This window comes from Procambarus clarkii, chromosome 5, assembly GCF_040958095.1.
Source record: "Procambarus clarkii isolate CNS0578487 chromosome 5, FALCON_Pclarkii_2.0, whole genome shotgun sequence".
Classification (NCBI taxonomy): Eukaryota; Metazoa; Arthropoda; class Malacostraca; order Decapoda; family Cambaridae; genus Procambarus; species Procambarus clarkii.
In genome coordinates this window covers 28,489,196-28,516,071 of record NC_091154.1, presented here as the reverse complement: position 1 = coordinate 28,516,071, position 26,876 = coordinate 28,489,196, and the positions used below count along the sequence as shown (strand labels likewise).

Here is a 26,876-nt window from a genome sequence, read left to right as displayed (position 1 = left end):
ATTTGTGATTTATTGCATATCATCATTACCCGAGTATCCGGTTGGAACTCTTGTGATCCCTTTGCATACCAACAGTTAGGTTGCCGTGTTAATGATTGTCTGTCAACTGTGTTAAGTTAGGTGTTACTCCACGAGTGGATACGAGTCGATTAGCCAGACGTCAAGAGTCTCGCTAATGCAACCATAGCTTTTCTGACACCAATCTAAAGTAAATCAAGCACCCTTTGTATTAGTGGTTAAGTTAGTAAATAAACTACTGTTAAGCTTTATGCGGTGTTTCCATTGAACCACTTCTGAATACTGCCAACATTATTCAAACCTTCAGCTTTAGGTGTCTTCAACACCGAGTTGCCTATATTCACTAAACTATAAATGTGATGAGGACCCTGGGAGACCCTTAAAGTGTTAAATCATTGAGGAGATTCCAATGATCAACGTGGAGCAGGACCAGGTGAAGCTAGTCTGAGAAGAGACCCTCAAGGACTCTAACTCAACCTTGCTCCCAGGCCCTGTACGGTTGCTCTTGTATTTTCTATTCTGCAAATTTCGACAGCTTTGTGAAGCGTCTGCCAGATGTACATTGGTGACATACGCATTGCAGTCGTGAAAGCAAAAAAGAAAACCCCCACATCTTGAATACTGCTTGTCACTTTTGAATTTTCAGGGAAAATTTAAGTGCGAAATTTTACTGTACAACCTAGCTCATAGGTTCCAACTAAGCCAATCACGTTTGGCACCAGATGTGGGGGTTTTCTTCTTTGCTTTCATGACTGCAATGCATACGTCACCAATGTACATCTGGCAGACGCTTCACGAAGCTGTCGGAATTTGCAGAATAGAAAATACAAGAGCAACCATACAGGGCCTGGGTGCAAGGTCAAGTTAGAGTCCTTGAGGGTCTCTTCTCAGACTAGCTTCACCTGGTCCTGCTCCACGTTGATCGTTGGAATCTCCTCAATTGAGGTTGAGGTTGACCTCAGGGTCACACTGTTGCCTCGCAGGCATCTCTCACGCTGGCACCAGCCAATGTACTCACTGACCCTTGGTGGCAAGTATGCTTAACTTCCCTGTATCTATTTCCTGCCTGGACATACGGCAGCCTCCGTATTATGAAAGTGTTCCTGGTTAAGTGGGCATTCTGGAGATACCCAACATGCTAAGTCACTAACTAGGGTTAAGAGAGATAGGCTTGTGCACAAGATCAGTGCACTGTGCACTGCAATGCCATTCAAGTCAGCTGTGGGAGAATCTTGAGAGACCATTCTCTGACAGTGGCTTTACAAGAATGTTAAAACATTAATGCTATGTACTCTCATAAACCCATTGTATATATATAAATAAATAAATTATAAACAATGCTGAGTTTTAAATCTTTATCTCTGATAAATATTTTCACATTTTACTATGCAGGCCAGCAGAGGGCACGATCTAGCAGAGTATTTCGTCTGAAGGGACAAAACATTGACACGCCTTTCTCTGTTGAAACTATTATTGACTACAATGAGTGTACATGGAAGGATCGAGGTCCAGATGAGCAAGATACACTTAGACTGAAGGTAATGTTTTTTACACTATATAAAAATAGTTTGCTTATCTTTGTTATTGTGTTTTCATATTTGTTTGTAATAAAACATCTTATTTATTATATATCCCTTATTTTTTATTTAGTTTGATTAATGTTATTTTTTACTACTGTACTGCAAAGCTGTTTAATGTAATTACCAAAGTGTAATTACCTAGGTGTAGTTACAGGATGAGAGCTATGCTCGTGGTGTCCTGTCTTCCCAGCACTCTTTGTCATATAACGCTTTGAAATTACTGACGGTTTTGGCCTCCACCACCTTCTCACCTAACTTGTTCCAACCGTCTACTACTCTGTTTACAAAATAGAATTTTCTTATATTTCTCCGGCAACTTTGTTTCGTTAGTTTAAATCTATGACCTCTTGTTCTTGAAGTTCCGGGTCTCAGGAATTCTTCCCTATCAATTTCATCAATTCCTGTTACTATTATGTACGTAGTGATCATATCACCTCTTTTTCTTCTATCTTATAGTTTTTGCATATTTAATGCCTCTAACCTCTCCTTGTAGCTCTTGTCCTTCAGTTTTGGGAGCCACTTAGTGGCATGTTTTTGTACCTTTTCCAGTTTTTTGATGTGACAACTCTGTGGTGCATGTAAAAATCCAGTGTTAAATGTAATGAAACATCTTTTTCTTGGTGAGCCCTGGAGGCTCTCTGAAGCTATCTTACTGACTAAATGCCATACTACTTGAGTGTCATCAATCGCAGAGTTCTTTGTAAGCCTACTGGGATCATGAGCCAAAATATGGCCCCCTTCAGAGAGGCGAAGGGAGCAATAACCCATGAACACTCTACATTTAAAATATGTCATCTTTCCATCAACCAGAGAAGGCACCCAGAAAGGTAGGTGAATCAAAAGAGAATACTGTCTGGTTGAAAAGTGTGACCTATGTCATCACAAGCACAAAAGAACTCCCCCAGAAAGCAAACATTCAAGTAAAACTTCATCCAATCAACCCTCCACTCAATAGCTCCACCCCAAGCAGGGGGAAAGGGAAAGCCAGCCTGGGTAAGTCAGGCCACCACCATACAGTTCTTTGTACTTTACTTTTGTACTTTTGTTTTCATTATTCTTTGAATAATGAAAACTGCCAACCAGAGGGAGGGTATCATGGCATCTCTAGGGCTCACCCAGAAACTGTGTGTCATTACAATCAACAGTGGTTTTGTGTGGGGAGCTCTATTGGCTGCCTGAAGTTATCTACCCACAGAGAAGAAAAACAGTGAAGAACCCCAGAGGCAGCAGCTGTTCAAGATGTTCACAGTGCTAGCCACAGCACACTGCCATTGTTTCATCCATCTAAGAATCTTCAAATGACTTCTCATGTTCCTTTACAAAATAAATTTGCGGAAAATTATTTATTTACAGGATTTAGTGACAGGATTCTGATAATAGCAGGATTGTGGAGAGAATTAGCGATGTGCATAGTATGGTGGGTGGAGTAATCTTAGTGAGGGAGGGAGGGAGAGGTGGCATCACCTGCTGACTCTGTGAGGCAACCTGTTATTGTCTGGACTCATCATACCAGCTTAGTGGTTCACTATGGTGAACACAAATGTAGATACTAATATATAATGTGTGTGCATATAGTGTAATAACAGCAAATGGAGTATGTTGGAAGGAGCCATTTTGGTGAGGGAGGTAGAGTCATCTGTTGACTGGTGTGTGATGTGTCATGCAGTGTATAGTGGCCACTATGCTGTTTGGACAGCATACCAGCTTAGTTGTACAGTTATGGTGAATAAAACAGGTAGATACTTATACTGCATATAATGTGTGTATATAATGTAATAAAAGCACAAACAGTATTGTGGGAGGAGGAATGATGGCAAGTAAGGTGTTGAAGGAGGGAGGGTGGTACCGTCTGTTGACTGGGTGTGGCAGCCCACTCTTGTTGTCTGGACTCACCATACTAACTTAGTGGTTTGCTATGGTGAACAAAACATTCATATGCTTATATTTAACGTGTGTGTGTATATAGTGTAATAACAGCAAAACTATTTGTTTATTGTATAGCCAATGCTTTGTTCTACTTAGCTCCTCGAACATATTTTCCACTTTGTCTCTAGACACCTCTATGTGCTCTATGTTGTTCTTTTGAATTCCTATTGTGTCTGGTTCTGTGAAAATTTAATTTTGCACAAACACACTTTGGAACTGTTTTTTAATGCTTCACACATTTCCTTTTCATTTTCCATGAATCTGTTTCCCATTTTCAACCTTTGAATTTTATCCTTTACCTGCAATTTGCTTTTAATGAATTTATAGAATAGACCAGGTTCTGTTTTACATTTGTCCATTATCCTTTTCTCTAAATTTCTTTCTATCTCTTTTTTCACGGCTTTGTAGTTGTTTCTAGCGTCTTTGTAATGTTGGTATATTTGAGGGTTTGGCCTCTTCCCATATTGATTCCATTTTTGTTTTTTGGTCTCTGGCCCGTTCATAACTAATTGTTGAACCAATCTCATTTTTCAGTTCTGCATCTCTGTTTTGGTATAAAATAAATGTCGCGCCTTTATCATATAATTTCACAAAACTTGACATGTCTCATTTACTGCCTAGCCTAGCAGCAAGTATAACTGCATTTATACTGCTGCTGTGTACCTTACTGTGTTAGTACTGAGACTCTCACACCCAGGAAGGGTGCCCACAAATTTTTCCCAGATGGCATCTGTTTATTGGAGGCCTGAGGAAGCAGATGTGATAGCCCCATGTGCCCACAGGAGTTTTAAATCTTAATAAAATCTTTAATCTTTTTAACTCTTGTAAATCTTGACCTAAAGCCATCTTTGACTGATGTATGCACCAATGATGTAATGACTCTGGTTGATATGCACAGTTAAAGGGTTAAATTAACCACAGGGCATGATAAAATATGCCGGCCCAGGGATATTTCCTCAATTGCCTTTATGCAAATGAACCATATATTATTCAGTTTGGTATAATTACTGCATAAGAATTTTATTTATTATTTTGAGACAGGTGGCTGAAAACATCTTCATTCAGTATGATGCTCCAGAGGAGATTGTCCGCTATGCTCTCTCCGCCAAGGTGGCTCCTCTTGAAGGTGAGTTAAGGATCAGTGCTGCTAATAACAGTTTGTGTAAACATTGGGTATGATGACCAAACTACACATCAGAAAATGGAGAAATGATGACTTTTCGGTCTGTCCTGGACCAGGACAGACCGAAACGTCATTGTTACTCAATCTTCTAATGTTTAGTTTGGTCATCATCAGCCATATTATTGTGACTCATCATCTGCACCATCTTTTATGTTATTTCAAATATGTACTTCAAAATTTGTCTTATTCTTTATATTACATATGTCTTTAATTTATGATACTGTATTATAAATTTTGTTAGCCTTACATTCAGCTGTGCTGGCAATAACTCGCTCACTTTGACCAAAGTCACCAGTTAGGTGGCTGACACTCATTGTTAATTAGTTTTGCATATGCTTAAAATTTAAGATTTTATGATTAGTGGTTTTGTAAAAAATTCAAATACTATATACTGTATGTAATTACTGTAATTAGATGGAGAGTAATTTTTCTGTGGTGGGGGGGGGAGGCCCTTGTGGATCCTTAAAGCTACTATCTGATAATGGTTCATACTGCTACGTTCCATCAGTTGCAGAGTTCTGTGGCCTACCGGAGACCAAGAGCCAGAACCTGGACCCCTCACAGAGGCACAGGGAGCAGTGGCATTTATATTTTAAATTATTAGTTTATGCCACCACCAAGGAAGGCACCCAGAAACTCAGAGAAACAAAACAAACCACTGCTGGTTTTGAAACACACTGCAGCCTCCAGAAACACCTATAGAACTCCCTTAACAATCTAAATAAATGATCAAAATTTCCTGAAACTAGCGCCAGCTCATTTGCCCCACCTTTCCCGTGTATGAGAGGAGGAGGGAGGCAACCAGAGGTCAGCCAGCTGTTCCATCTTCAGTTCTCCTCTGATGATAGTGTGCGTCAGGTGCCCTCTCTGTCATTCTGGCCCCAGTGTGCATTGTCTGTGGCTCTCCGTAAGCTTTGTGTGCCCCTTCTGGAGGACGTAGTGGCTGCATTTTTCTCTGTGCTCCTTGTGTCAGTAGGCTGTGCTGGCATTGTGTTTTGATTTGGCTTGGGCCCTTGCCCATATTCCACTCCTCATTTCCATTCCTTCTTTCCACTCCTCCTTTCCACTTCTTCTTTCCACTCCTCTTCCCTGTGGATGCATTTGCTCAATTTTTGTCCTTCATCACTTTTTCTTCTTGGCCTATTCAAGACCTGCATAATGTATTAGGTAGAGTTTTTATTATACTTCGAGGCAGTTTGGGTGGGTGGTGGCTGCACCTGTTGTTAGTTGGGTGTAAGCCATCATTGGAATTGGTGGCCAGGCAACAGGCACTTAACCTTGACTGGTTCTTCTGTGTCTGGTCAGAGCGTCGGAACTTGTACCAGGCTTTTCTAGTATGCCCCTTTGATGAGTCTGTGGGTAGAGGGAGTGGGGGGGGGGGAGCAGCTCACTCAGTTTGCCTCGTCTCATAGTTCGTGGGCTTTTTTGGCTGTTTTCTGTCATCATGTAGTGGTGTTGGTTGTTGGTATAGCCCCAAATCTCTTCACTGATTTGGGGCTGTTCAGACAGGCTTCCACTCCTCATCTCCACTGGGTCACCTCGAGTTGGGTTGCTTCAGGCGTAGTTAAAACATCTTTATCTCTTTGGTGGGTCTTCCACCATTTCTTGGTCCCAAAATGGGACTTGCCAGATCTCTAGTTCCTCCTTCAGTTGTTGAGGCTGGTTCAGTTTATTTCTTGCCTCTTTTTGTGGATGACCACCCTGTCTTTGATCTATCTTCCTCTTGTGGTAGGTACTTGGATGATTTCCCTGAACCTCTGGGTCGCTTCTTTGCATGTCCCTATACACCCGAGGTTCAGGAATTGGATAGGATTTTGTCATGGGGTGGCAGGCTTACCACTTTCAGGTTCTTCTGTTTGGCCTGAATCTGGCTCTGTATGTTTTCACACACTTGGCTTGGGCCTTTTTGGAGCTGGCCTCTATGGATTTCTCTGCTGGGTTCTTGGAGTTGGTTCTCTGTGGTTCACCTTGTGGGGTGTGTCCAGTCTTCTGTTGACAGTCTGTCCCAGCTCCTGGCCATTTCCTCAAAGTGGGCCATCAATGCCGTTACCTGTTTTGTCAAATGTTCTGGCACCAGGATATTTACCTCTTCTTTGCACTGGCTCGGAACATTCATCGTCTTCTGCGGTGCCATTATCTGATCATGGGGTCGTCGCAGTACTGCCTTCGACTGGACTGGGCAAGGTGGGCGGTTCATATGCCTCTGCTTCCCCCCTCCTTCCGGGCCGGCTGCTGCTCTGGGTTCTGATGGTGTTGGAGTCTCCATGGGAATGGTGAATCTTTTGGCTCTTTGGTGACTGCCCCCGGGCTTCATTACTATGCTGCTTGCTCAGTGTCCGAACCCAGTCATTTTTTTCCATGAATCCTTCTAAGAGGTTCAGATTAGTGATGTGTTTTGCTGCATCATCCACTGATTGGTTAACCAGACCACCAACCAAGAGGCCTAGTCAGAGACCTAGCTGCAGGATGTTGATCCTCAGAGTCAGCGACAGGTTTAGGCCACATTTGTCTTGTATCATATTCAGTAGTAAATATTACATGATATACTGAAACTGAAAAGCAGTTGTATATAACATTACCATTATCTTTTCTTAGAGGTGGACCCATGTGTTGAGGGACGGCAGGAGTGTGGACAAAACAGCCAGTGTGTTGTTGATGGTGATACTTTTAGGTATGTCATTATATTTGTATTTTCTATCCTTGAAAATTATAAACAACTTGAACTGCTAATAAAAGGATTAGTTTATTCATTCAGTATACCAAAGGCCTACTCCTTAAAGATAAGAATAAGAAAACAAATACAAATGTCCAAGATCTAGATCAAATCTTCCAATAAATAGATATTTTGCTTTATTATTAAATTTTTGGGCGATATGTATACTGTACTGTATGTTATCTGAATAGATATTCTATGAACTTTACATGTCTAAGGTTTATTACAATGTAGTGTGTGTGTGTGTGTTGTATATTTGGGTCTGCAGCCTAATAAACCCTTGATTTGTATGAGAATGCATTCCTGGATAATGTTTTCAAGGATGAGAAATTAGTGTGTACTGTATCAAAGAAGTATGGGAAAGATTGAGGTGCATTCCAGAGACTTTCTGAACTTGAAGTTTACCTGATTTACCCAAGGGTCATTAACACTAATTGCCTTGATGAGAATAGGAAGCTGGTGGCTTGTCAAGGGTCCCCACCCATTTGCCTTGATTCTTTCCAGGTGGATTTTAAAACCTAACAGAGTTTTGGAGTTTGTGGCTTTGGCGGGTAAGCAGTTTTATGGGTTTATAACTCTGTGGGTGAAAAATAATCTCCTGTTCTCAGTCCTACATTAAGGTTTGTTGAGCTTGTAACACAAACAAGGATCAAAGGTTTCATCTGACCTTTGAAGAAATTGTCGGGATTGACATCCTCCAACTTGTTCAGTATTTTAAAAGTTTCAACGAGATCTGCCCTGTTATGCCAGGTTTGCAGTCTTCATAAGCCTGTGACCCTCAACTGTTCTTGATACGAGAGATGACTTAGCTCTGGAATGACTTTTGTTACCTGGTGTTGCACTTTCTCCAGAGCAGCTATGTCCTGAGAGTGAAGTCTCCATGCCTGGATGCAGTAAGCCAAATGGGGGGTGCATCAGAGATTTATACAGTTGAATAACTGTATAAATTCAGTTAATTAACCCCTGGGGGGCTCAGCTATTAATAGCCATCAACACTGCTGTATGCAAGAAAAAAATCAAAGTTTTATTTTTTTTCTTGTAATTACCTAAGTGTTGTTACATGATGAGAGCTACGCTCGTGGTGTCCGTCTTCCCAGCACTCTCTGTCATATAACTCTTTGAAATTACTGATGGTTTTGGCCTCCACCTAACTTGTTCCAACTGTTTACCACTCTGTTTGTGAAAGTGAATTTTCTTATCGCCTCTTATGTGTTCAAATGTGTTCCCTAACCACAGGGAAAAAAAAATAATTTTACTTACCAATGATGTGAATGAGCCAAGAAATCTGATGATGACGTCATAACATTTTCTCACTCATGCAGTGTGCATCCTAGCGGCGTCACGTGCATCATTCAAGCAGCCAGAGTGCCACAAATTTATTTTCGGGGCATTATTAACAGTGTATATGACATATTTTACCACAATTGTTTTCACTGATATTATTCAATATATTATCATTTGATGTTGTATTATAATACAACTTACATACATTCAATACACACTCACTTATTTGTGTCACAATTATGCACACACAAATGTTTTCATTAACTAAAAATATAATATGTATTCCAGTTTTTCATCAATATATACATGCACTCACTCAATATGGACAGGTTTTTGCACCATTATTAGACATTTAGAAGTCCTGGAGAGTGTGATACTCTCTGAAGCACTTGATATGACACAAAGGGACGGCACACGTTTCACACCATGTTAGCACCAATTTATGTTTCTGTGGCCTCTCTTGTGTGGTCTTACAAACAATGCACTCACGCTGGCCTATTGCACGCTTTCCAGGTTGTGGTAAACTTTCTATTGCATGTAGTTGAAAGGCCTCCCTGTAAGTCAGCTTGGGTGTAGGAGCATGGTGAAATACTGAGTTTGGAATGGGTCTTTGTATGCCAGGAATTTCTTTTGAAAACTTTTTTAGTAATTGGGTCACAACATAAAACTAAACACACAGAAGCTTTGTTTATTATTTTATACTTTGTTGAAATTAATTCTCATTTATAAAAGCAGCTGCTGTAAATATGGGTCATGGGTATAGCAATGATAAATTATATGATAGATGTGGTATGAGTGCAAGTGGTGAAGAGTATGAAATATGGAGTTGTGCTGTAGATAAAGCACAATTTACTGAGATGGAGGGACATGTTAGTAGAGTGCCTGAGAATTGTATACAAAAATGAGTGTATAAAGGTGGAAAAGGAAAGATCATAAGGTAAAGGCAGGCAGACACCTGTATCTCATAAGGGAAGAGCGGCATAATAAACTGAAAAAAAGCATAGAGGAAGCCTGGGAAAGGATTAGAGAGTTTGAAAAAGTGAAGGTTTATAATAATAATAATAATTATTCACTGTGTCAGGGGGGGACAGGAAGTCAGTGTGTGTTCATATACAGTACTTTAGGTTTTTATCGAGGGTCCCCCAGGGTCAAATTACTGCTTCCCCCAGGCTGCAACCCCACAACAAGCTGACTAACTCCTGAGTACCTACTTACTACTAGATGAATAGGTTCATTAGGTGACAGGAAACATGCCCAACCATTTCTGTCCCATCCAGGATTCAAACCCAGAATTCTCGATTGGGCGTCGAGAACGAATCTGACTGTACTACTCGGGTTTGTGTAGTGATAGAACCTTGTGAAGAAACTTCTGCTGTGGCCAACTCGATTAGGAGGGGGGCTTTTTTTGAAGTACAGCAATAAGATGTCAAAGTAGTATTGTAGATCAGTATAGCTTGATTGATATAAATAAGCCTTAATTTTTATCTTATTCTATCATATTTTTTATTCTCTTTACCTGTGTAAATTTATTTGCTTACAGCATTCTTTAAGTATTAAGGTAATTTCCTAGAGTAATTCATTGGTGTTGGAATTTGTTTTTCTCTCACTATTCTTAATCTATACTACTGGAGTATTCCTTCTTTATTACACAATAAAGTAAGTCCCATTTGGAGACAGTATTTTGTGTGTATTAAGAAGAAAAAACATCAAAGGTTGGATTTAAATTATAAGAGTCAAATCAGAGTAATTCGGTATCATAATCACCTCTGACCCCCTCATAGATGTGTATGTGAACGAGGGCATGAAGAGGTTTACGATGCAACATTGAATGAAGAGATTTGTTTGGACATAAATGAATGTGACACAGGACGAGACAACTGCCATGTGGATGCCACCTGTGTCAACAACCCCGGCAGCTTCACCTGCACATGTAATCCAGGATTTACTGGAAATGGAGCAATCTGTGAAAGTGAGTTTTTTATATTTATTTTTGTATATTTATATACAATATAGTACAATTGGTTGTGTTATTATAGGTTTTTGTGACTAATTGGTACATTCTCACAAAGCCACTAACAAGAATAGCATGCCTGAATTCAGTTCAGCAGTAAAAACTGTTACTAGAACAGTAATACTGTACTCCTAAGTGAAGAACTAATGTATCAATATTATTGTTATGCATCAATTGCTGATTTGTGTTAACAACTTAACTGTGCAACTATTTAGAAATACTGTATGCTCTCACCTATCCAAATTCAGCTAAACTGAATAATTTATATAGTAGGGAAAATGTGTGGAATATCACTATACTCAAAATTATGGAGCTCATATTTGGTGACACGTATATTATATTCTAAGATAAATCAAATGGTGATTTTGCTGTTATTACACTATATACATATATTATATATATATAATTTTACCTACTTATAAGTTTCTTAGATTAAGGACCCGAAACGCTGCATGTACTAGTGGCTTTACAAGAATGAAATTACTATGCTATGTATCCTCACAATCCCAATGTACCTTCTTGTATATAAATAGATAAATAAATAAATAAATAAATAAATAAATTATCTACATTTTTGTGTACCATAATGACCCATAAAGGTCGTATATTGAGAGTTTATACACAGAACAAGAATCCAAGGTCAGCCTAGCGGCCAACAGCTGAGTGTGACAGGGGCTGCCCCCAAATACATTTTTACATAATTATTTCAGTGTCTGTGAATAGTTTTATGTCTAGTGTTTTGCAGTACAGTAATATTATTCAGTAGTGTGTAAATTGTGGAATTTATATACTTAAGTGTGTGAAACATCAGTATTCTCAAAAATATGGGGCTCATATTTAGTGACACATATATTCTTAGATAAAAAACAGTGTTCTTGCTGTTATTATGCTACATACACACACACGTTATATATATCACTATCAACATTTATATGCACCATAGCAAACTAATAAGCAGTTCTGGTGGATACAGTGATGAAATCAAATCACAGCATCGAGCCACATGATACGAGCAGACGATGCCAGCAGTCACATGATGCAAGATCATGTACCTCAGGACTCATGATCCAATATTCTGCACATTTCGCTTACGAAGCCACCTGATCACCATACAAGTGGTGATAAACCCGTGTCAAAAAGACCAGACATGAAAACAGGAGAAGATCGAACCAGCCATGTACCAGACCAGACCGATCTGCTGAAAAGAGGCGGAGCCACGAGAAGACTCTCGGGTTCGGACACTGAGCAAGCAGCTCCTGAAACCAAGGCTGGGCCAGCCATCAAGGGGCCAACAGGACTACTCTCCTGTGGTATGTCTCCAAGCGAGCCAGAACCTGGAGCAACAACCAAACCAGGGAGAAGAGGAAAAGGTAACCCCACGTCGAACAGTCCAGTCGAAATTCATCAACCCCCAACAGCCTCGCAGTCAGGGAAGGGCGCTACATATACCGAAATATGCCTCGACCAGGCTGATGGGAAGAGGTCCACCTCCAGGCACCTGACAGTCCGGCAGAGCCAATGGAACAAGTCGGCGCTGACCGTCCATTCCGTGGACAGGGTAATGAAATGGGACAGGCCGTCCGACAGGATGTTGGACACTCCCTGGATATAAACCGCCTGGAGAGCCAAACCCTGAGAACTCATCAGATGAAACACCCAAAGCGACCAGCCCCATAGTACCAAGGACTGCATCAAATCCCCATGGTTCAAACAATGAACCACTAGAAAGCAGTCCGAATGGAGCTGAATCATTGATCCGCAAATGACGTGAACCCTCTGAAGCAAATGTCACACTGCCTCGAACTCTCGCACCGTGCTGTGAGCCAATAAAAGGACGGACCCCACTGACCCTGGCCGGCCTGGTGAGCACTGGTCACAGAGCCCCAGCCAAGAGACGACAAATCTGTGAACACATCGAGCGAGGGCTCGAGTAGGCGTCATGGCATTGAAACCTCCCCCCCCCCAAAAAAAAAGAGGGAGCCAGTGATGCAGCAGCCAACACAAGGCCCCCTGGGGTCCAAACCCTGCGAGAGCGGCAGAAAGGATGTCTCCGAAGGAACCAGAACAGCCGCCAAAGCCAGATCCAACCCGATGAGTAGACCAGAACGGTGAAGTTCAGATTCCCACACAGCTGCTCAAGCAGTCGATGAGTGACCCTGGTGCCCTCCAAAACTAGTTGAAGATGGGACTAGCTGCAGCAACACTGCAGGTGGGAGAGACAAGGAAATGGTTCGAGACCCCCATACAAGACCCAGCCAAGTCCGAACCTGAGAGGGGACTAAATGGGACTTCCTCCAGTTCATCAAGAACCTGAACCCGGCGAGCTGGGAAAGAACCAAATCCCTAGCGAGCAGACATGCGGACTGGCTGGGAGCCCAGACCAGCCAGCTGTTGAGGTAAGCCAGAACTCAAACCCATAACAGATGCAAACCACAACCTGGGGTAAGGCATGTGAACACGCGAGGTGTCAGATTCAAGCCAAATGGATGGCAACGAAAGTGGTAAGCATAACTCTCTACAACAAAATTGAGCAGTCCCTGAACCCCGGATGAATGGGGACATGCCAATACACATCCCAGAGGTCCAGGGACACCATCTAAGTGCCTGGCTCCAAAAGCATCTGGACCTGGGGCTGAGTTGTCATCCAAAAGGAAGGGCAAAAGACCTAGGGCTTCAGATGGGACAAGTCTAGAATAAACCACAAGTCCGCACAGTCCCGTTTGTTTAAGAACCAGAAACAGGCAGGAAACCCCCCTGAGGGTTACCGTCGTTTCAACCACGCCCAAGCAAATCTACTCCAGAATGACTCGACAGCGTGCAGGAAAAGAGGCCTGCCCCACCAGCCCCGAATCCCCCAAAGGAGGAGGAGCCACCCAATGCCACCGCAGGCCAGAGGAAATGACCCAAAACGCCCACGGATGCTCAGAGCGAGCACTGCGCCAACCAGACACTGATGGCTTCACAGGAGGGGCCATCCTCAAATCTGGCACTACTTGCTTACAACAACCGAAAGAACCCTGAGCGAAGGCATGACCCTTCCAGATAGGACATCCCCCCCCCCCCAACCCCGGAGAATCAGTAAATCTGACATAGGCCGACAACTAGACGAAGACAGAAAATGCACCACTTCAGACTCTGTAAACAGCAATGGATAAAAGGGGGACGAAAATCTAAGAGCCAGGGCCCAAGCGGATTTCAAAGAGTGGGCGAGCACCTCCTGTTGGCATCAAGGTGTGAAGCAAATTACAGAGACACTGCTTCCTTTAGAATTGGCACAAACAACTTCAACAAGGCAACCGACATCCGAGCTGCAGAGGCAAGTGCACTTGCTTTGGAGATAGTGTTTTAGGCTTCAAATGTCGACTTATATGCCAGAATATACTGTATTTATAAGGGTAATATATTTAGACCTATAATGAATATTCAGTATTTATCAATGTATGTTTTATTTAATGCATATATAAATGAATGTATGTAATTATTAATGATTGGATGAATGCATGTGTCTGTTAATAGGAACATAAGAACAAAGGAACTGTGTGAGGTAAAAGCAGGAGTAACTGGGTCATGGTACAGTACAATAAAATGTAAATTGGTTATTTTTGATCACTCTAAGTAAGAAATTCAGCTAAGTTGAATGTTTGGTTAACTTCAACATTGGTGGGCCCCAAATGATTAACATTATCAAGTGTATGCAGTATAGCAATAGAAAAGTGTTAATCATCTAATTGTTAACAACTCACTATATTAGTTCACTTAGAACCAAAAAACAATAATGTACTGTAACTATGAACACTTTGCATAAATTATTTTCAAATAAAACATTAAAGCTTCATTTTCTTCAAAGTTTAAACTTAAATTAATACAGAAGCCTATTAAACTCGATACTATATTTAATAGGAGCAGCAAGTTGTGAAGGAATCCCTTGTGACTCTAATGCTGTGTGTGAACTTCGCTTGGCAAAACCCCGGTGCTTTTGTCTTCCTGGTTTTACTGGAGATGGACTTGTATGTGTTCGCAATGATGGTAAGTTTACATATTTAAATAGAATTAGATTTTTTTGAATTTTTCAATTTTATATAATGATTGTGGAATTCAGTATAGATTCCAATTCTAGATTTCTCTTTTTGAAGTTTAGTGAGACTCATGAGATATGGCAGGTTTACAGTGTTTGCACCGTCACATTGTTACAGCATTTATTAGTCTGTAGCTTAACATTTGGTCTTCATGCCTATTATTCCCTAGCAACCTCAAGGTGTGTGTGTGTGTGGGGGGGAGGAAGTAACAAAATTTGTTTTTTTTATAAATGTTAAAATTCCTTCCCTGGTCATGAGAAAAAATCATATGTGATTCACTTTGACCTAGATGGAGTGGAAGTCTGGTAATTTATGGGCGTTAACAGTGTTTTCACCCCCCCCCCATCCCCTCAGTGATCAGCCCAACCCTGCCTAGGGGGCAGGAGTTGTCATGAAGATATTTTTACTTATTTCTTTCAATATCTTTTATTGTTTTTATCTGATTTAATGGGATGAGCCCCTTGTGGCACCCTGAAGCTACAATGCTAATATAGTACCATACTCCTAGGTGCCATCAGTCAGTTCTTTTAAGCCTACTGAGGACAATGAGCCAAAACCTGACCTCCATCTAAAGAGGTGCAGAGAACAGTGGCACTATGATAAAATGAATGATAAGTGAATTTTCATCATGCTCGCCACCACCGAGAAAACAAACAAAATGTCAGCAAAACAAAATAGACCACTGCTGATTATAAGTAAAGATGGATGCATCAGAATCACCAAAAGAACTCTCCCAACAATGTAAACAAATGATCAAAAAATCATTAGGCTAGTACAAACTTGTTCACCTCATCTCCACCCTCTCTTAGGGGAAGGTGGGAGGCGGAGTGCGTCAGCCGGCTACTCTGCCCTTAGTTCTTTGCTGATAGTAGACGTTGTCAGGTGTGTTCCCTTTTGCTCTGCATACGTTGTTCTGCTTCAGCTAAGGGGTAGTGATTTGCCTTTGTGGCTGTTGCAACACACATTTGTGCTTTGTGAGGAAGGAGTGATGTGTGCTTGGAGCTGCATGTGCACAGGGTTCACTTCCCTTCATCAAAAATGCTGAAGATTTTTTTCTAAGATGACAATTTTTTTCTTCAGGAGTCCTGAGACACAGGATGTGAGCCCTATGTACCCGGTGGAGTTTTGAATCACTCCCTATACCTACAAGTGCTACATGACACTGTGCACCCTCGATCCATCACCACAAGGCACTCTGCACAGTGCAGTGGTTAAATCTATGACTTTGTTTGCCCGGTTGGATGCCCCAGAGCAGCCCTGGTTGGTGTTTAGCAACCCAGAATTGGAGGTGCTGGTTAATTTAACTGCGGTTCCATCGTCACCTCCTTTTCCTACCCTGTCGGGCATGGTGTGCATTCCCTCTGGTTCTTTTCCCCTTGATTCTGGCCCCAAAGCATCTGAGAGTTTCCGGGTTGAAACAAGGTCAAGGTTGGGACATGGCATAGTCAGCTGCAGGGTTTGTCTCTTCCAACTTGGGCACAGAGGCAATTGAGCCTGTTGATCCTGCTGAGGCTTCTGAGTGTTCTTTTCATCCAGCCCTGCATTTGAAACCTTTCTCTTGAACTCCACTTCTCTCTTCCAAGCAGTGGATGTTGATGATGACTATGTCCCAGAGCCCTCTGCTGTGGTTTCCAAGGGCTCGGGGGGGGGGGGGGGTGAGAGCTTGCTATGGGTCCTTGGATCTCTTTGATCCTTTGTGGGCTCTTGTTCCTTCTGCGGAGGGTTTTCTGTTGCAAAGTAAGGGGTTTCTTTGTCTGAGTTTGATATGGGGTGCAGTTTCTTCTTCCTCCCTGGTGTTCATTTCTGGGTGTGTTTGGGTTTCTTGGATGTGTCCTTCTGGAGGACCTTTCAACTTTTCCCGGCAGGGGCTTGGGAGACATTCTATGTGTACAAACAGTACATAAAGCCCCATGGGGCTTTATGAGCCCCATGGGGCTTTATGAGTCCCATGGGGCTGAGACTCATTGGAAAACTTGTTGTTTTGTATATTTTTGGTCATCCTGAAAACTGGGAGAAAACTCAACAATTTCATGGCATAAATTCAACAGTATTCGACACCTAGTAGTATGGCACTGATTTAGTGTAATAGCTTCAGGAAGCCATTGGTGCTTACCTAGAAATTGGCATTTCATTACATTCAATGCTGGTCTTTTGTGCAGTTTTCCATATAACAATATATATTTTTATTTTCAGATAGTTTGAGTTCTCTGTCTCTTTCATGACAGAGAAAATGAAATGTTTTAATAATTTCATAAATATGCCTAACCAGTAAAGTATTTACTTCTCCAGAAGTGGCTTCAGTTGTTCAGCAACGTGACTGTGTCGATGATGATATTTGTAGCCCTTATGCTGATTGTCAATACGATGATGCAGTCAGAAGTTTTCGATGTGTGTGTTTCCCAGGGTACAGTGGAGATGGAGAGACTTGTAACCCAATTGCTGCACAAGGTCAGTACATCACACTTGTAAACATAAATTGATGAATTTGTTAACCCCTAACATGCAGCTATTGATAAACTGTTCATGCATGTCCATCCATGCACAAAAAAGCAACAAAATTAAAAATGTTCCAAATTAAATTATTGACCTTCCCCCCTGGACTACTCTTATGATTATAGTCTGCAACACTGCTAGGTGCAAGAAAAAATCTAAATTTTGTGTTTTTCTTTTAAGATTGTTAAAATGTGTTTTCTGATCACTGGAAAAAATACAAAAATCTTAGGTAACATATTTTGGCTGCAATATGGCAAGGAAGTATGGCAAAATTGAGGCACTGACAGAGTACACATCCCATGGTGGTCTGCTCTACCGGAGTTGTCAGGCAGGAGTTGCCACAAAGATATTTTACCTAATTATTTCAATGTCTCCGATTGATTTTTTCTCTTTTTTTTCCACCAATATTATTCAATAGAGTGATATATTTCTATAATAAAATGTGTGAACCATCACTACACTCAGAAGTATGATGTGCATATTAGTGATTCATTTATTATGTTCATAATACAATAAACAAATATTTTTGCTGTTATTACACTATATTCACACTATATATATATATATATATATATATATATGTCGTACCTAGTAGCCAGAACTCACTTCCCGGCCTACTATGCAAGGCTCGATTTGCCTAATAGGCCGTGTGATTTTCTTTATTTTCAATGAATCGTTTCCAATTAGTTTATTTGAATTAATATTATTATATTATATTAGGAACATAAATTATTGACTTAGTTGTGTTAGTTTAGGTTAGGTTAAGACAGGTTAGGTTAGGTTAGGTAGGGATGGTTAGGTTCGGTCATATATCTACATTAGTTTTAACTCAAATTTTAAAAAATTGACCTATACATAATGAAATGGACAGATTTATCATTTCATAAGAAAAAACTAGAAAAATATATAAATTGAGGAAAACTTTGCCTATTAGGCAAATTGGCCCTTGCATAGTAGGCCGAGTGCGACGTTCTGGCTACTAGGTACAACATATATATATAAATATATATATATATATATATATATATATATATATATATATATATATATACATACACATACATACACACAGTGGAACCTCTATTAATGAGTTTAATCCGTTGTGGCACCGAGCTCGTTATCTGGAAAACTCATTGTAAGAAACAAATTTCCCCATTTAAAATAAAGGAAATAAATTTAATCCATTCCCCTCCCAAAAACATCCATACTTGTATGACATTTTTTTATGTAAATATAATACTGCATATGTAATTATAAATGTTTTGTTGTACTGTTCTAATGTTTAATTTACCTTATGAAGAGTCGTTGCTGACTTGAGGGAGACGATGGGGGGGGGGGTGAAAAGGAGGAGAGGGGTTATGGTGTGGAAGGAGAATCCACCTGAGTCAGGCGGGCTCTCTCTCTTCTTGGGAATTTCACCCCACTGGGACCGGGTTGTGGTTCACTATCACTGGCTCTTCTTTTCTCTACTTTTGCAAAGAACGTATCTATTGACAATTGCTTTTCTCTTTGTTTTAGGATGTTCCTAAAACAAGACAGCAAATTGTCACACTTTCACACTCGTGGTAAACAAAAAAACTTGCCCCAAGTGCGCTAGGCGTTTCAGGCGATCGAGAGGCAACACTGAGAAGTGTTGCCTCTCTTTTCACTGTCCTGACCTTAATTTTTGATGTTTGTATTTCATTTTTGTACCAGTGTGTTCGCAATAGAATGTTCTAAAAGAACATATGTATAAAATGTCACACAAGGATGGATTAGACCAGCACCAAATAAAAAACAATGTCGATTGCACGCGTCGTGTCAACAATACAATAGTCTTACCATGAAGATACAATACAATTCAGTTCTCCCAAATAGGCTATGTGGCTATTAGAGAAAACAGAAATTTCATGGCAAACTTGTTTATACTATCCTTAAGTCGATCGGATAAGAATTGGATTTTATAAATATTTGTTCAAATGACACTTGAGCGCGGCATTTGGGTGCATTCAAGAGAAAACAATATGTCGCACTCAAGTGACATACCTGTGAAAGTGTTAAATTAATTAAACATGTTCACACACCGGGTTGTCACTGCTTTATCACGGCAGCTTTTCCAAGAATGCGTTCACCTTTTCAAACATTTCCAACACTTCCCTGATCTCAGTGGAAGAGGCAGCATCCTCCCTTACCTCCTCATTTCCTTACTAATGGTGTAAATTGTTGATGAGGACCTGCCATACTCCCTTGTGAGATCAGTCACACAGACACCACACTCATGCTTTGCTATAATTTCCTTCTTCAAATCCACAGTAATTGTGTCTTTCTTCCTCTTGACAACACTATCTTTAGCAAGCAGCTTCTTTGGTGACATCATGCGTTACAAATTGTAGTCACAAAACCACTAAAAACCCAAAGAAAAGCGCAAAAAAATCCAGAGGGATGCTTGTTGTGTGCGATACAACAATTACACTGGCGTCGGAGGCGTCCGAGAATTTGCGAGAACCCGCGAGACGCTAGGAAGCACCATGTGGTTTTGCTCGTTAATAGAGGTGAAGCTCGTCATTAGAGACAAATTTGCTGCGAGTGGCTTGCTCGTTACTGGAAATGCTCATTAATAGAGCCGCTCGTTAATCAAGGTTCCACTGTATATATATATATATATATATATATATATATATATATATATATATATATATATATATATATATATATATATATATATATATATATATATATATGTGTGTGTGTGTGTGTGTGTGTGTGTGTGTGTGTGTGTGTGTGTGTGAGAAAGCTGCATGAACGCGCAAGCCATATATCATTAATTACTCTTTGACCCGGCCTGGATTCGAACCCATGCCGTCCAGGATCACCCCTAAACGTACACAGTACCGTGACCACCGCACCAATGATCGTCTAACGATCATTGGTGCGGTGGTCACGGTACTGTGTACGTTTAGGGGTGATCCTGGACGGCATGGGTTCGAATCCTGGCCGGGTCAAAGAGTTCTTAGTGATTATATATATATATATATATATATATATATATATATATATATATATATATATATATATATATATATATATATATATATATATATATATATATATATATATATATATTAGTATATTTTGGTAGCAGTCTTTCCTGTAGACATATATTATTAAATATGACCGAAAAAGTAAGATTAATAATTCTAACACGAATTTTCTCAATCTTTCGTACATTACGCTTCACTGTTGGAGGTAAATCAAAAATCACTTCTCCAAAATTCATTTTTATTTCTAGTCTGACGCGACACGGGCACGTTTCGTAAAAACATTTTACGAAACGCGCCCGTGTCGCGTCAGACTAGAAATAAAAATGAATTTTGGAGAAGTGATTTTTGATTTACCTCCAACAGTGAAGCGTAATGTACGAAAGATTGAGAAAATTTGTGTTAGAATTATTAATCTTACTTTTTCGGTCATATTTAATAATATATATATATATATATATATATATATATATATATATATATATATATATATATATATATATATATATATATATATATATATATATATATATATATTATATATTATTAAATATGACCGAAAAAGTAAGATTAATAATTCTAACACGAATTTTCTCAATCTTTCATACATTACGCTTCACTGTTGGAGGTAAATCAAAAATTAATTCTCCAAAATTCATTTTTATTTCTAGTCTGACGCGACACGGGCGCGTTTCGTAAAACTTATTACATTTTCAAAGACTTTAGTTCACAAATACACAACTGAATAGAACTTACGTATCTCAGATTTTATATCTACATTTGAGTGAGGTGGGAGGGGTGATGTGGCATTAACACAAGACAGAACAAGAGGGGATATTAATAGGGTATTAAAAGTATCAACACAAGACAGAACACAGACAATGGGTATTGAATAGAAGTGTTTGTAGAAAGCCTATTGGTCCATATTTCTTGATGCTTCTATATTGGAGCGGAGTCTTGAGGTGGGTAGAATATAGTTGTGCAATAATTGGCTGTTGATTGCTGGTGTTGACTTCTTGATGTGTAGTGCCTCGCAGACGTCAAGCCGCCTGCTATCGCTGTATCTATCGATGATTTCTGTGTTGTTTGCTAAGATTTCTCTGGTGATGGTTTGGTTGTGGGAAGAGACTATATGTTCCTTAATGGAGCCCCGTTGCTTATGCATCGTTAAACGCCTGGAAAGAGATGTTGTTGTCTTGCCTATATACTGAGTTTTTTGAGGCTTACAGTCCCCAAGAGGGCATTTGAAGGCATAGACGATGTTGGTCTCTTAAAGCGTTCTGCTTTGTGTCTGGAGAGTTTCTCATGAGTAGGCTGGCCATTTTTTTGGTTTTATAGTAAATTGTCAGTTGTATCTTCTGATTTTTGTCTGTAGGGATAGCGTTTCTACTAACAATATCTTTCAGGACCCTTTCCTCCGTTTTATGAGCTGTGGAAAAGAATTTCCTGTAAAATAGCCTAATAGGGGGTATAGGTGTTGTGTTAGTTGTCTCTTCAGAGGTTGCATGGCGTTTCACTTTCCTTCTTATGATGTCTTCCACGAACCCATTGGAGAAGCCGTTGTTGACTAGGACCTGCCTTACCCTACAGAGTTCTTTGTCGACCTGCTTCCATTCTGAGCTGTGGCTGAGAGCACGGTCAACATAAGCGTTAACAACACTCCTCTTGTACCTGTCTAGGCAGTCACTGTTGGCATTCAGGCACATTCCTATGTTTGTTTCCTTAGTGTAGACTGCAGTGTGGAAAACTCCGCTCCTTTCCATGACTGTTACATCTAGAAAGGGCAGCTTCCCATCCTTCTCCATCTCGTAAGTGAAACGCAACACAGAATTCTGCTCAAATGACTCCTTCAGCTCCTGCAGATGTCTGACATCAGGTACCTGTTTAAAAATGTCGTAAACATACCTGCAGTATATGGCCGGTTTCAAGTTCATGTCGACTAAGACTTTTTGCTCGATGGTACCCATGTAGAAGTTTGCAAACAGGACACCTAGGGGAGAACCCATGGCGACCCCATCTACTTGCTTATACATGTGTCCATCCGGGCTCAAGAAGGGTGCCTCTTTAGTACAAGCTTGGAGTAGTTTCCTTAGAATATTTTCTGGTATGTCAAGAGGAGTACAGGCCGGATCACGATACACTCTGTCGGCTATCATCCCGATTGTTTCATCCACAGGTACATTGGTAAACAGTGATTCTACGTCCAACGAGGCTCTTATCCCTGTGGCCCGTGTTCCCCGCAGTAAGTCAACAAATTCCTTTGGAGACTTCAGGCTGAAGGCGCAAGGGACATAAGGAGTCAGCAAGCCATCGAGTCATTTCGCCAGTCTGTACGTGGGTGTGGGTATCTGGCTGATGATTGGCCAAAGTGGGTTTCCAGGCTTGTGTGTCTTGACATTTCCATATGCATATCCAGGTTTATATTCCCCAATAATGGAAATGTCAAGACACACAAGCCTGGAAACCCACTTCGGCCAATCATCAGCCAGATACCCACAGAGGTAAACAGAGGCTACAGTTAAGGATTGATGCCCAGTAAATCCTCCCCAGTCAGGATACGAACCCAGGACAAAGCGCTCGCGAAATGCCAGGCGAGTGCCTTACCACTACACCACGTGGACTGGTAGATGGACTTTACTTACTACCTTTCTATTTCATATTGCCTTATCACTTTCACTTCTAGACAAATAGTAAAAAATGATAGGTTTAACCTTAAGAAGATAAAAAACAGTGCTCTTGCTATTGCCATATTCAGCGCACATGACACTTTTCAGGACTCAGGTTTAACCTTAAGAAGATAACAAACAGTACTTTTGCTAATACCATATTCAGCACACACAACACCTCTCGGGACTCCACTCTCCACCTTCTTAATTATTTCAACTTTCTTCTCAAATGTTATCACTGACCTTGTTCTTTTACGTATCCCACTTGTTGTTGCTTTCACTGACACAATGGGTACATTTGGATCTGACATGGTGCACGGATGTTCTTAGATTTTGAAGATATATCCAACAAAATTAATGAACACTCTAGTCTCATGACAAATCAAAACATTGGGTTGTGAATCTGTGACGTCACAGGGCAGAAGGCACTAGAGTGGCCCCCGACATGGTCGATAGGCAAACAAGGCCATCTCCCACCAACCACCCGGGCTGCAAGGCCTGGCAGACACTTACCCGATGAGGTCCCGGAACTATTTTATGCAAACTTCACACATGGCTGTCTGTATTTAAGTTGATTTCCAGTAAACTAAAGTGAAACAGCTAACAAATATAAACACTCCAGTTTGAACACCACAGCCCTCTTCCCTACAGGGTGAGTCAGCAAATTTGTGTAGCCACGAGTCCACAAACTCAGGGACAAACTCACCACACTTCCTCTCAATGTTCTTGAAACATAAAGAGACTTAGATATATATATGTTTATTGCAGTTTCCTTGCTTCCTGCATGCAAATTTATAATTTTACAAAAAACTTATTTTTATGATAACTGCAAATTCTAAGCATACACTAACCATTGTAACATTATCATAATTGTAACTTCAACACAGATAAATATATTTATATTTAAGTGCTTCCATTCTTGCTGTCTTTCCTGCAGAAAGCTGTGAGACAGCTAGGAATTGCTCACCATATGGTGTGTGTACAAGAACAGAAGATGGCTTTAAATGTCAGTGTCTCCTAGGCTTCAAAGGTGATGGCTACACCTGTGATACTGCTGACCCTATTTCACCACCCTATCAACCACCTCAGCCTGAACAGCCTCATCAACCTGAACAACCATATCAGCCAGAGCAGACATATCAGCCAGAGCAACCTCAGCAGCCATACCAGCCTGAGCAACATCAGCGGCCAGAACAACATCAGCCATATCAAACAGAGCAGCCTCAGCAACCATATCAGACAGATCAGCCCCACCAAACCCAACTGCCACATCAGCCAGAGGTAAAAATAAAATCAGGTCATATCTATGCTCATCATCCTAGTGCAAATAATATTGGGCACTCAAAATATGATAATTATAGTCAAATATATTACTGAGAAGAGGTGGGTGCTGGTATGATAGTACAGTCAAATGCCACAGTACTGTATATACAGAAGTTTTTCTGTAATAGAAAACAAAAGTCAAATATTGCAGTGAATGAGAAATCTGCATTGGGCGACAACATTTGGCTATCTCAGCTAAAGAGTATGAGGGACAATGTTTAGTATTGACCAAGGACTGGGTTTAGTATTGACCAAGGATTGGATTTGGTATTGACCAAGGACTTGGTTATGGTATTGACTAAGGTTTGTGTTTGGTATTTACCATGAACTTGGTTTGATGTTGAACAGGGACTGTCATCGATAGTGAGAGAAACTGGGTTTGATAGTGAAAGGGACTTAGAGTAATACTTAATACAAAATATAAAGGACGATTCAAAATCATTCTATGCATGTATATGTAGTAAAACCAAAACAAAGGACTCTGTAGGACCCTTAAAAGATGAGACTAACCAAGTTATATTGGATGATAGAAGGGCAGCAAACACTCTGAATGAATACTTTACATCAATGTTCACACTAAAAAGATTGAATGACATCCCATCACCCCACACAAATGTTTGAAGGAGGTGAAGAGAATGAATTAAGGTATATTCCCATTACATGCAACACAATCAGGAAGAGCATTGAAAAACTAAGACTCAAAAGCCCCAGGTGTGGATGGCGTTCAATCAAAAGTCTTAAAGGAACTGACAAGTGCACTATGCATACCACAGAAACTCCTATTCAGAAAATCCTTGGACCAAAGGATAGTTCCCCTGGATTGAAAATATGCAAATGTTACCCCCATTTTAAAAAAAGGCAGAAAGAGCTCGGCAGAGACCTACCATCCGATCAGCCTAACATCGCACATCTGCCAGCTCATGGAGAGAATCCACGATTCAGGCAGGGAATCATACAACATCTCACAGAGAACAATCTTGTAAAATCAAAGTAGCATGGGTTTTTGAGCAGCCTGGAGTGCGCACCCCAGCCCACCCCAAGGTGGGCCGAGCGTTTTCCCTTGAACGTGTGCTCACACTAAAATATGTATACTCTTTTAAGTTTTCTCACTTCAATTTTCGTGTTTATGTCATTCATTTTGGTATCAAATTGTTCACAATAGAATTCTGTAAAAGGATATATGTATCCCTTAACAAAAAGGTAAAAAAGCCCAGCATGCCACCCACACCAAACAAAAAAATCAGGCCAAGCCTCACCCATGAGCGAGCCATGGGTGAGGCTTGTACTAAAATTTGTATACTCTTTTTAAGTTTTCTCACCTCAATTCTCATGCTACGTCATTCACCTTGGTATCAAGTTGTTTGCAATAAAATTCCCTAAATGGAAATACAGTATACATAAAAGGTCAAAAAGATATACAGTATACATATAAGGTCAAAAAGCACGTCCCCCACAGCAAACCCAAAAATCGGCCAAGTGTTACTCATGAGTGAGCACCCATTGGCACACCCGCAACACTCGCAAACAAATATGTATACTCTTTTCAGTTTTATTTGGGAGGTGAGTTTTGTACAGACCATTGACTGAGGTTGATAGTGACAAGGGGGCTAGAATTGGTATTCACCAGGAACTGGGATTGATAGTGATGGACTGGAATTGGTTCTGGAAAACAGAGTTGCTGAAAACAACATCTTCAAGAACAAGAAGACAGAGATTCAAGCCAAGGAAACAAAGGTGTTGAAAAATATTAGAAAGTTTTCTTTTGCAAACAGAGTGGTAGACAGAACCAATTTAATGAAAAGGTGATGGAGGCTAAAACCATCAGTAGTTTCAAAGCATTATATGACACAGAGTACTAAGAAGATGGGACACCACAAGCATAGCTCTCATACTGTAACTACACTTAGGTAATTACATCCCTAATGGTCAGAACCATACTAGAGTACTTGGCCTAGTATGCAAGGTCCGATTTGTCTAAGAGGCAGAATGATTTTTGTTATTTTCAAATATTTCCAAATTGGTTCTTCTCTAACAACAATGATAATAATAATAGGAACATGATTTACTGTCATAATTTTGTTAGGTTAGGCTAGGTGAGATTAGGTAGGTTAGGTTAGGTTTGATAAAATTTTAATTTCTATTTTAGTTTTGACTCCGTAACTAAACAAATCAAATCATGTATAATGTAATGGTAAGATTTATCATCCCATAAGAAAATTTGTTTGAAAATATACAATTTCAGGAAAATTTGGCATGTTAGGCATCTTGGGCTTAAGTACAACATACATACATACAAACAGAGTACTGGGAAGACAGAACACCACGAGTGTCGCTTTCATCCTGTAGCTACATTTAGGTAATTACATACATACATACATACATACATACATATATATACATTAGGTAATTACTTAGGTAATTACACACACTGATGTTTAATAACATTATTTAAATTTTGCAGTTAGCAGCACCAGAGTGTCTGTTTGGTGTTTGCTGGTGCCCCGGAACTCTCTCCTACAACAGTCGACTTAATATTTGCGAGCCAGGGAAAGAGCCATCATTAGTGCCAGGAGGTAAGTTCCTGTA

At 40.3% G+C, this 26,876-nt stretch overlaps 1 protein-coding gene across 3 annotated transcripts in view; it reads left to right on the top strand.

Moving 5' to 3' along the window:
- The window catches only part of Ndg (Nidogen), a 142,965-nt gene that overhangs the window by 59,829 nt on the left and 56,260 nt on the right, over positions 1 to 26,876 (top strand). For all 3 annotated transcript variants that reach the window (XM_045749091.2, XM_069300139.1, XM_069300129.1), the window contains exons 10-17: positions 1,411 to 1,556; positions 4,566 to 4,650; positions 7,303 to 7,378; positions 10,486 to 10,673; positions 14,616 to 14,741; positions 17,081 to 17,239; positions 23,905 to 24,248; positions 26,752 to 26,863. In XM_045749091.2, coding sequence (XP_045605047.2) covers positions 1,411 to 1,556; positions 4,566 to 4,650; positions 7,303 to 7,378; positions 10,486 to 10,673; positions 14,616 to 14,741; positions 17,081 to 17,239; positions 23,905 to 24,248; positions 26,752 to 26,863 — 1,236 coding nt within the window. The remainder of the gene's footprint in view (positions 1 to 1,410; positions 1,557 to 4,565; positions 4,651 to 7,302; positions 7,379 to 10,485; positions 10,674 to 14,615; positions 14,742 to 17,080; positions 17,240 to 23,904; positions 24,249 to 26,751; positions 26,864 to 26,876) is intronic.